The 12,073-nt window shown below is 39.9% G+C and overlaps 1 protein-coding gene across 1 annotated transcript; it reads left to right on the forward strand.

Annotated features, from left to right (window-relative positions):
• The first annotated feature begins 486 nt into the window (after positions 1 to 486).
• LOC117486614 (zinc finger protein 135-like) lies at positions 487 to 3,666 on the forward strand. Its single transcript, XM_034135118.1, has 3 exons — positions 487 to 779; positions 1,658 to 2,538; positions 2,665 to 3,666. Exons 1-3 carry the CDS (start codon positions 593 to 595, stop codon positions 3,178 to 3,180), a joined length of 1,584 nt encoding a protein of 527 aa, XP_033991009.1. The 5' UTR covers positions 487 to 592; the 3' UTR covers positions 3,181 to 3,666.
• Positions 3,667 to 12,073: the final 8,407 nt, after the last annotated feature.

The raw sequence follows: 12,073 nt of genomic DNA on the forward strand, positions 1-12,073 counted from the left end.
GTGTTTGGTATTTTGAGCAAACACTTGCACATGTTTTTTATAGATATAGACATTTTTAAAACCAAAACAGTACGGAATTTTAAATAATCCTTTAGGGATGGTCATGGTCATCATTTTGCAATCATCATTTGTTAATAAGATTAATTAAATTTTTTCTTTTTCTCTTGTTTTCTCTTTTATTAGGACAATTCTGGAGAACTGGATCTGCTGAGGAAGGAGCTGCCATCCACACAGGACCCCCCATGGTGCTGGAGAAATCTAAACATCAGGGACATCATCCTCCCAAACCTCTGCTTCCTGCCGTCCAGCTGAACAGCAGCTCAGGAAGCTTCAGAGAGAAACGGTGTGTTTAACAGAGACTGAAGCACACGGAGAAACGGTGTGTTTAACAGAGACTGAAGCACACAGAGAAACGGTGTGTCTAACAGAGACTGAAGCACACGGAGAAACGGTGTGTCTAACAGAGACTGAAGCACACGGAGAAACGGTGTGTTTAACAGAGACTGAAGCACACGGAGAAACGGTGTGTCTAACAGAGACTGAAGCACACGGAGAAACAGTGTGTTTAACAGGAAGTGGTGATTTAGTAAACATGAGTGTTGTGCTGCTCTCGTTGGTGAAGCAGCGACTCACTGCGGCTGCTGAAGACATCTTTGTTCTGTTTGAAAGAACGATAGCAGAGTACGAGGAGGAACTGTCTCGTTCAAAACAGGAGAACGAGAGACACCGGAAACTACTGGACGCTGTTTTACAGCCTCAGCTTCAGATCCACAGAGCAGGTCTGTTCCCTCTCTCTTTGAACTCTCCCTTTATTAACTCTCACGAATGCATGTTCCTCACCAATGTGGCACCATTTGAAAGGTAAGAAAACAGGCTTTCCAACGTTATCAGATTTATTGCCAAGAAGCATTGTTACAACAAAGAAATAATATACCAAACACTGATTTCCTTACTTAGTGTTAAGTTTATTTAATTGTATATCAATAGGGGATCGATGTCTGCCGGTAGACGAGTGGCAGTGAGCAAGCTTACACTGACACTGGTCTCAGTGTTTGATATTTTAATGCAACAACTAAAGTAACTTTGACTTTTAACATTAGCCTCATTACTCCAACTTCAACATTTTGAGAAAAAGAGTGGATTTTTGAGAATTTAAGAATTTAAGAAAGAGATTTGGCTCCTCCATTCCTACCTATTTGCTACGTGTGCATTGAAGGACACAGCGAGCTCTGCAATAGCAGCGCCCTTTTACCTTAAAAACAATCACTAAAATGCACCATCAGCTCATACAGCCAGTAAATGCAGATCTAACCCTGATAACTAACATGATCATGACTTACACAAACCTACATGTAGAAACTCATATCTGCAAACAGAAAAGAAGAAACTTCACCCCCACGCTCTCCCTGTCCAAACTAAGCAGTATAACTTCCTTTAATATCAGCTACAGTACTAACTCACCTGTTTTCCTGAAACTCCGGAGCATCTGGAAAAAAGGTGTAATTGACAGACAATTGAGCCAACAGAAATACAAAGGGGGCGGGACTTAGCTAAATGATAGGCAAGCATTTGAAATGTTAATGTTGGTAATGGTCATTACATTTTAAATTCTAACACTTAACAGTTTCTCTGAATATGTGTTTCCTGTTTCCTGCAGACGTCCAGCAGCTGGTGGTGGTTAAAGAAGAGGTTCCCCCTGAGCAGCAGGAGTGGAGCTCCAGTCTGGACCAGGAGGACCCAGAGCCCCCCCCACACATTAAAGAGGAACAGGTGGAACTCTGGAGCAGTCAGGAGGGAGAGCAGCTTCAAGGGCTGGAGGAGGCTGATATCACCAAGTCCACATTCACTCCTGTCCCTGTGAAGAGTGAAGATGATGAAGAGGAACCTCAGTCCTCTCAGCTTCATCAAAGACAAACTGAACACCTGGAAACAGAAGCTGATGGAGAGGACTGTGGAGGACCAGAACCAGCCAGGAACTCAGATCCAGAGAGACATTTACAACCAGAGACTGAGGACAACCCTGGAGACTCTTCTGAAGACACTGAAGACAGTGCTGATTGGAAGGAGACCAGAGAACCAGGTTCAAACTCTCAGAGAAATAAACAAGACCCTGTCAGTGATTCAAGACGTAGTGCAGGAGAGAAACCATTCAGCTGCTCAGTCTGTAAGAAATATTTTTCACATAGAAGAAGTTTAAAGCACCACATGAGAAACCACACAGGAGAGAAACCATACAGCTGCTCATTTTGTAAGAAATATTTTACACAGAGTGGAGATTTAAATAGACACATGAGAGTCCACACTGGAGAGAAACCATACAGCTGCAATGTTTGTGACAAAAGATTCACACAGAGCTATCTGGTCAAAACCCATAAGTGTGTTGGTCGTCAGTCCTCACAGCTTCATCAAACTCAAACTGAGGAGAGCAGAGAGGCAGAGCCTCCAGCCAGCAGCTCAGCTGAACACATGGAAACAGAAGCTGATGGAGAGGACTGTGGAGGACCAGAACCAGCCAGGAACTCAGATCCAGAGAGACATTTACAACAAGAGACTGAGGACAACCCTGGAGACTCTTCTGAACCTCAGACTGAAGACAGGGCTGATTGGAAGGAGACCAGAGAACCAGGTTCAAACTCTCAGAGAAATAAACAAGACCCTGTCAGTGATTCAAGACGTAGTGCAGGAGAGAAACCTTTCAGCTGCTCAGTCTGTGAGAAAACATTTGCATGGAAAGGATATTTAAATCTGCACATGAGAATACACACAGGAGAGAAACCATACATCTGCTCAATTTGTAAGAAATCTTTTGCAGTGAGAGGAAGTTTAAAGTGCCACATTAGAATCCACACAGGAGAGAAACCATACAGCTGCAGTGTTTGTGACAAAAGATTTACCTGGAGTCATAAGGTCAAAAGCCATAAGTGTGTTGGTCGTCAGTCCTCACAGCTTCATCAAACTCAAACTGAGGAGAGCAGAGAGGCAGAGCCTCCAGCCAGCAGCTCAGCTGAACACATGGAAACAGAAGCTGATGGAGAGGACTGTGGAGGACCAGAACCAGCCAGGAACTCAGATCCAGAGAGACATTTACAACCAGAGACTGAGGACAACCCTGGAGACTCTTCTGAACCTGACATTTTCCAAGTCAAATCTGCATGTGCAACAAAAAAAGAGGACAATTAATTAGTCCTACGACAATTCAGATGAGAAAAATCTGTCTGACTGTATAAACTCTGTGTGACAATATTCATACATGACTTCATATAAACTCCATCTTTATCAACAGAAGTTTTGAATATGTTTAACGTTTTTGTCATACTACTGTTCTGATTTATACTATAACCACTGACTGATTCATCTGCAGAGTAGTTTCTCTAATAATCTGTTTGGTTAATGAAATGTTGTGACTTGAAACTTCCATTGGGATGTGTTTGATAGTTCCTGTTGAGTTATCAGTCTGTTCTGGTCTAAAAGAAGAACCAATGACTTATTGATATAGAGAATATTTACGATGTTTCCAGTTTGATTCTGTTCTGTTTATATCATCAAACCAAACTAAATGAAAAAAGCCTTTGAAACAGACTCACATTCCTGCATATTGTTTGTGTTTACAGATTACAATCAGCTCATTTAGAGTTCAGAGTTAAGATGGAATTTTAGGATTATTCCTTAAGTCCTTTCACCTCCGTTGAATCAGGTTGGAAGCAGAAATAAAATACTTTTTATTTAGGTTTATTTAGATGAGATTAGATTTACTTATATATTTAGTTGTAGCTGCAGAAACAAGTAATAAACAAGGCATTGCACTAAAGTTGAAACTGTTATTAAAAAGATAGATAACTATATGCATATAAACATCAACAATATACTTACCTCCAGAGGTTCTATGGTAGACACACAATAAGATATTCAGAATAAGTTAGAGTACACTGTAATCAACAAATCATATTGTTAAAAAATAAAAGAAACGGGATAAACAATATGTCCTCAGTTCAATCAGGAGAGACGGTTTTGATGTAAGAATAAATATTTATTGCAGAGATACACAAATTAATGTAATGGTGATTTTGGCGATTCGGCCCCGTTGTGCAGGAAGTATCATTCGGGAGGGCAGAACCGATCTGATGAAACGCCCCTGGGGTCTAGACACTGGTGGTGGTGAAGGATAGTTGGGTCAGTCTGAAGGGGAGGGGCTTAGCTTGACCCTGGATTCAGAGGGACAGGAGGTGATAAGGGGGTGGAGGAGAGTTGCGTTGAGTCACCTGAAATGACAGCTGTCAGAGGGGGGAGAGCAGATTTAAAAGGTTTAGCAGAGCGCTATGATAGGCTCTTGGGAATAGAGCGAAGTGATTGGTTAAGCTGGAGAGTGACGCCCCCGATCACTTATTGAGAGGAGAGAGAGTAGTTACATGGAAATAGTAAATGAAGAGTAAAGACGGTCAAGATGATCTTTCTCCCTCAGCTGTTATACCTTTTTCAGAACTTACCTTTAAATATCACTAAAGCCTTTTTCACAAAACTAGATTAGATAATTCTCCCCTTTATTTGGAACTATAAATCCCATAGGATTAAGAAAGGTCACTTGTGCAAGACTAAGACGAAAGGCGGGCTGGCTCTGCCAGACTTTATGCGCTATTACTGGGCGGAGAATATTCGTTGTGTCTCCTACTGGTTAGACGAGACAGTTGTACTCGCAGACTGGCTTGACTTGGAACGAGAAGACTGCCTACCCTCCTCTCTTGGTGCCATAGTTATGTCTCCCGTGCGTCTTAAAAAGTCATACTATAATAATAACCCGATTATTCATAATACCATTCAGATTTGGAGACAAATTACAAAACAACTTAAACTTAGGGCCCTGTCCTTCAATGTTCCCCTATCATTAAACCCATCATTTACCCCTTCAATTATGGATGGAACCTTTGACAGATGGAGAGAGTTAGGAATGGGTAGCGTCGGCGATTTATACATCCGTGGTACATTTGCATCATTCCAGCAGCTTCAGGAAAAGTATGGGCTGGCTAGGGCGGATTTCTTTAAATACCTCCAGATTAGTCATTATGTGAGGACCCACCTACATGACTTTGAGACTGCAACACCTGACAAGTTTGACCACTGTTGAGATCTTCATATTAGGTTGAATAATTAAAACGAAAGTTAGTTATAATCAAATATAGTCAATTATATTCTTGTATAACCCACAATGAAAATGTTTCATATTTTATGATTTTCTATATTTACAGTATAAACAAAACACAAGTGGTTTGTTAAGTTGAGTGAAAGGCCTATAATGGTTTATGAGTGTCACTGATAAGAAAGAGGCAGTTTGTTCTCAGGGAGGGGGGCTCCTGACTTAAGGAGAAATACATTGAGGCCCAAAAAGGTGGTTATGTCATAGCCGAGAATAATATTGTGCAAGTCCTGCAGAGTAGGGGTCATGTCCTTTTTACACAAACATGGGAAGGTGTGTCTTATGCCATAGCACATGTCTGGTCATGTCCAGTCCTGTACATCAGAGGCCATGTCCAGTTTCCACAAATATGGGTATGGAGGAGGTGTCTTTAGGTTTTTCTATCCTGTTTTCGAGCATAAAGACACTGGCAGATGGGGAGGAACTTCCTTTTTTTGGAGAGAGTGAGAGAGAGGGGGGGGTTCCCCTGGTATGCTCTCTCTCGGTAAAGCGCTCTCCTTCAGAGCTGGGTTTTTGCTCTCTGTAAGGTTCTCTCAAACTTGGTAAATATCTCTCGAATTTCTTTGTTGAAAGTGGAGTGAATTTCTGGGTTGAATGAGTGGAATGATAGGAGTGGGTTTGTGAGTATTAGTAACCGCCACCTGTGACGATCTTCCTCCGAATACATGCGGGATATAGGTATGTGTTTGTGAATGTTGGTACCCGCCATCTGTGTCGGAAAAAAGGTATGGAATTGATGTGAATTGATTTTGTGAATGAAAGTTTGAATGTGCTTTTTATTATCACCGGTCTTTTATGAGGAAATGCCTCTAAATTCTGAAGATTTTAAATGTCACAACTGAATTGGACAGTTGAAGTTACAAATTATGGTAATAAATGTAAAACTGTGAATTAAAGTTTCATATTAGAACATGATCACAGCATGATAGGTTTAGTATGATTATAATGTTGTAACGAGAGAAGGTAAAAACCCTGTATAAGTTTGGACCTATTTTTCTTCAAATCAACTGATCCCACCTTTTGGATTGGGACAACTTGCTTCCTGTAATCCACAATCAGCTCCTTGGTTTTGCTGACGTTGAGATGGAGGTTGTTATCCTGGCACCAAGATGTCAGGTTTTTGACCTCCTCTCTGTACACCGTCTTGTTACCGTCGGTGATCTGGCCGATGATGGTCGTGTCGTCAGCAAACTTCACGAAATCTGAGACCATTTACATGTAAAATGTCATTTTACTTTGCAAAAGCCCAAGTTTACTTTAACTGTCAGATGTTTTGCAGAAAAGATCACACGAATATATATATTTATATATCATATATATTTGAAAATAATAATATACATCACAAAAATAAAAACATTAAATAAGATATATTTGAAATAATAATAATAATAAAGCAAAATAGACCGGCAATGAAACATTTCAACATTTAACAATAGCCAACATTTTGTGACAAAGATAACAATTATAAACACTAAAGAAATCTACCAGTTATGTGTGTGCGTGTGTACATGGGTGCGTTTCTACTCTCTCCATTCGAAGTCAGCGATGTTTGTAGTCAATGAAAGCACCGTTGGATTGATCTTGAATAGGCACCTGTTAAGACAGAAGTACACTTACATTTAGTGCTACAAACAATAGTTTTTATAACTACAAATTCTGTGGATGATACAGCCATTAATTGTCTTTACACGTATACAGCTTGAAGTCAAAAGGCAATACTACTCTTAAATGTACTTTTCATTAACTGTTATGATCATTGTTGCAATGTGAGGTGCAGATGAAAAACCAATACATGGAGAGAGGGTTTTCTTTCAAAAGCACTGGAACAAGATGGCTTCCAGCTCTGAACAAAGGACATGGGGATTACTTTGTGATTGTGAGTTTTAAAGACTGTTCAATTAATTTAAATAGACTACCTTTCTTAACAACAAATAGTTAAGCTAGTATGTTAGTGAGGGAGTGTGTGCGCTTCCTCACAATCACATCTGTACATTTAAAGCATTGGTTTGAATAGAGCTTTGTTATATAAAGTCGTCACTTGGCATCACTATCACACTGGACAGTATCGCAGCAGGTCTGTAAACAGGAGCAAGCGGTCACTTGAAGATCATTTGAATGTGGGTAGCTACGAGTGCCATCTTGAGAGTGTGTAACTGGGGCAGATGAGGTGCGTGTCAGCAGCAGAGTGAGCGGTGTAAAAGCATCGTAGTTAACCGAAAGAAGTATTAATGTGTTTGTTCACTGCAATAATATCAGGTTCCGGTGCCCATCCCATTTTGGTGCAAGAAATAGTTGCGTCTTCCTCGTCAGATTCCATTGTCATCAGGTGCTGACGCTCCGCTAAGCCTCTACTTGGTGGTACAAGTAGCTTGCTTCAGGGAAAGCTACATTGTTTTTAAAGTAGCAAAGCCTACGTAAAGCTACTGAATATGTTAGCTAAGCCGGTAGCGTCGCTACTCCCCAGCATTGCAAATCTGGCATAGTATTTGTTGTCTGTTGATGGGACATGGAGCTGCGCAGCTGGAGTTAGGAGAAAAAGAGAGAGGCCCGTCAGACGACCTAAATGTGGCAACATGGCGTGTGAGTTTTGTGCGTCGCTGACCAATAGTAAGTCACCGTTACTCACACTGAAATGGACATTATTGAGCCTTGCACGGCATTTGAGTTGTATTGGAGTTTGCTAACTGAGGTTGTTATTGATATATAAAGCTAAGCTACATTAGCTAATGTTAGCATTATTTAGCTGTACTTTCTCCATTTGAAGTGTTATGTTTGACAATGTTGGCAATCTCTAATGTTTAGATGACATATTAACCCGTCTCATTGTAAGTTAAAGGAGCTATCAGTGCGGTTTATATTTGTAATGGTTTTATAACAACCTACATGTTGATCAGTGAATTAGCCCTAGAGAGTTATATAGTACGATTAAGGGTAAAGTTATGCTTATTTTTTATGGTATAATATATTTAAGTAAGAGATTCTAATTATACTTGTGTGTCTCTCTGTTATAGACCACACACACACATTAACCTGTTAAGCCCCAAAGCCCCCGTCGGCGGGTCTTTCTTTTTTTCACAAATTAAAAAAAAAAAAAAAGTTTAAAAAAAAAAAAAGATTCTTTGGATGGAATGAATACCTATGGTGATAATTCAATGTAATACATCATTTTTATAGTCTGGTACCTGAAAAAGGTCAAATGGCACTGATGGAACCAGATGTACCCAAATGTGCCGAAAGCTTATTCCGCCTGGAACTTTCTTTTTGCTAAATCTCTCTAAAAAGGTCAAATTTAACTTGTTTTGCCTCAATCTTGATACAGGGTACTTATTATATGTTATAGTTTGGATTCCTAAAGCTTTTAGTCTACTAACCCATCATTCAAGGGTGGTTTTCACTATAAGTAATGTTTTTTCTTTAGGCGGAGGTAAGAATTTACCTTTTTTTACTATGTTCCATCTGAATTTACTCTGACTGAGAAAAATCTATATTGATTCTGACACTTCTACATCCAACTCACAGATGTAACCTTGCTTTGATAAAAGAAATTATTCATATAACCCTTTTAGAAGTGAAGTTGTAGTCATTTGTTTTGGGAATGTCATTTTCGAGCCTGAAACCTGAAAAACAGGCTCGGTGCTTAACAGGTTAAACCTTGTGAAAGCTTTCTTGCTGGATATTAGCAGAATTTTGATCAACTATCTGTCACTTGCAATAATTTCCTCAGTGAATTTACATAAATAGAGTACCAAACTACTTTTAGAAACCTCATAGCCTATTATTTGAAATATTTCCTTACATATCATTCCCCAAAACACAATTACAGTTGTATTCAGTTGAAGAGCAAGACTCCTGAGCCTTGCCGACTAGCTTGCACTGTAAAAGTATGGCCCACACATCTTCTGGCCAGCGCAGAGCAGCAGCAATGCGCTCAAATGCACCAAAGTAGGTCTCCACTTCTGACTCATGAAAAACAGGGACCAACTGTAATGTGTATCTTGATGATGTGGTTGTCTTTTCCAACACTATTCACACTCATTATGTCACGCTGTTAACACTTCGACTGACTCTGCAGACATATCTTCAAGTCCATTTTTGGCTCTATGCAGTGTACTTTGAATGTCAGCCTTGTTCCAGTTGTTGACCAAAGTTATTTTCAAATGTCCCTGGTGTGAAAAACACTTTTGTGTATTTTTAATTGTCACCCAATAAAATGACAAGATTTTGTAATTTGCAATCTCCTGTTGGTAATATTTACATTCAAAGATGTTACATTTATTTTAAGATTGAAGTGTTCCAAAATAATCGCTCACATCACACTTACACCGGGGTTTTGAGCGGACACAATGTCATACTTAATTAGTTTTTCTCTTATGTCAATCCAAAATATAAACTCAGGTTTATCCAATATGTGACTTTGGTGTGCTTGATTTGCATTAATATTATTATTATTATTATTATTATTATTATTATTATTATTATTATTATTATTATTATTATTATTATTATTATTATTATTATTATTATTATATAATAATCTCTCAGCAGGTTCAGCTGCTGCTTTAGATGGAGATAACTACCAACGATACAAGTTTTGGTTTGAGGATACCAGAGTGTATTCTCCTATCTCAGTCTTGCATGCGGCCTCCAAAGATAGCTCACAAGGGAAAGCTTGTCTTGGATTAGGTAATTCATTTTTCTATTTTTGTGCCCGTTTTACCAGTTAGCATTAAAGGGACTTGAGTCACGCACATTTGCTTTGTTCTCGCTGTTTCCTTGATGCCGATGCAACCTTCACTTCATTTGTCAAATATGTTTGTGGTTTTTTTTTTAATCATTTTTGCTTATTGGCTGGCTGAAAACATTGTAATATGTTCAGTAATGCCATTTTAGGGAGTTTACACAAGCATTATTTTCTAGTCTGTATTATTTAACAAGTTAACTGTCTAATCAAATCAAATCAAGGATAGTGGTGGTCTAATGGATAGTGAGGTGGGCTGACGATCGGAAGGTTGTGAGTTCAAATCCCGCCAGGAACACCACCACTAGTGTGCCCCTGAGTAAGGCACTTCAGTTACTCCAGGGAGAATGTCCCTGTAATTGGTAATTGTAAGTCGCTTTGGATAAAAGCATCAGCTAAATGAAATGTAATGTAAAAATCAAATCATTTTATTTATATAGCACTTTTAAAAAACGATTTTTGGTCGAGCCAAAGTGCTGAACATGTAATAAAAACACATTACTACAATCACAAGAAAAGACAATAATTTACAACAGAAATATAAAAACAAAAACACAGGGAAAAGTCAGGAGTCGTGCTCCGCTCTGACTAGAAGGCCAGAGAGAAGAAGTCAGTCTTTAGTGAGGATTTAAACCCCTAGGGTCTGGGCCGACCTCACATGGAGGGGCAGAGTGTTCCAGAGCCACGGGCCAGCTGCTGCGAAGGCTCGGTGCCCTCGGGTTTTGAGCCTGGTCTTGGGCACTACCAGCAGCAGCTGGTCAGCAGACCTTAAAGCTCTGGCTGGGGTGTAGCGCTGGAGGAGTTCGGCTATATAGGCCGGAGCCAGCCCATTTAGGGCTTTGAAAACAAATACAATTATTTTAAAATCAATTCGGAACTGAACTGGAAGCCAGTGTAGTGAGGCCAGAATTGGGGTGATGTGGTCACGCCTTTTGTGGCCAGTCAGAAGACGTGCAGCTGCGTTTTGGACTAGATGCAGGCGTTTAATTGAGGCCTGGTCCATACCCACATACAGAGCGTTGCCGTAGTCCAGTCTCGAGGTAACAAAGGCGTTAATAACCCTTTCTAGGTCTTTAAAAGATAAAAACAACTTGGTCTTGGCCAATAGTCTTATTTAAAAAAAGGAGGTTTTGACTACGGAGCTGACCTGCTTATCGAATTTAAAGGCGCTATCGAAAGTCACTCCAAGGTTCATAACAGAGGGGAGGATGTTTTCATTGAGAGAACCCAGAATATCAAACGGAGAGGCTGGAGGTTGGGGTCCAAAAAAGATGACCTCTGTCTCGCTCTCGTTGAGGTTAAGGACATTTTTGCTCTGCCAGGAATTGATCTCTGTCAAGCAGTCCATCAACAGCTGTAGTGAGTGTTTTACATGTGCTTTGAGAGGCAGATAGATCTGTACATCGTTGGCGTAACAGTGGAAGGGAATGTTGTGTTTAGTGAGAATTGAACCCAGGGGCAGTACAGTAGAAAGAGGATGTTTATTTACGGTCAATTGTTTTTGAACCAATTTCTTTTGTCACCAAAGCTATTACAACTCTAGAATCCTCTAGAAGCCCAGCTTCATGCAGGGTAGAGGTCAACTAGAATAATTTAAGACATGTGAAGGTGTGCAAAGGCGATTTCAAAGTGCACAGGTAATCGTATTATATGAGCTACCTGAATCAAACCAGCTTTAAAGTGGCCCTATTATGCTTTTTGGGGTTTTCCCTTTCTGTAGTGTGTTATACAGGTTTTTGTGCAAGATATTGGTCTGCAAAGGCTAAAATCCCAAAGTTTGTTGCAGAGGGATTGATTGTGGTTGTTTATACTATAGAATAGTGCAGATACCCCATCACTCAAGGTAAAGCGGATCTTATTTCACTCCCAATACAAATGCATGAGTATTCCCCTCCAATGTTGAGTGATAACATGTTTCATGCTTCCCGAACATGTGTTCTACATGTGTTGCTCACTGAGCAAACCTAATTATGGTTTAAAGAAAGTGTGGTGACAGATGCTCTCCCAAAAAATACACAGACACATACACCACACACATACACCACCCTCTGCCCCACCCCCTGAAAACCCTGCCTCCATACACAACTAATACCGCCCCCTAGTTTCAGAAGAAACAGTTAACACTCAATCAAACTTATTGTCCATGC

Source organism: Trematomus bernacchii, unplaced genomic scaffold (genome assembly GCF_902827165.1).
Source record: "Trematomus bernacchii unplaced genomic scaffold, fTreBer1.1, whole genome shotgun sequence".
NCBI classification, from domain to species: domain Eukaryota; kingdom Metazoa; phylum Chordata; class Actinopteri; order Perciformes; family Nototheniidae; genus Trematomus; species Trematomus bernacchii.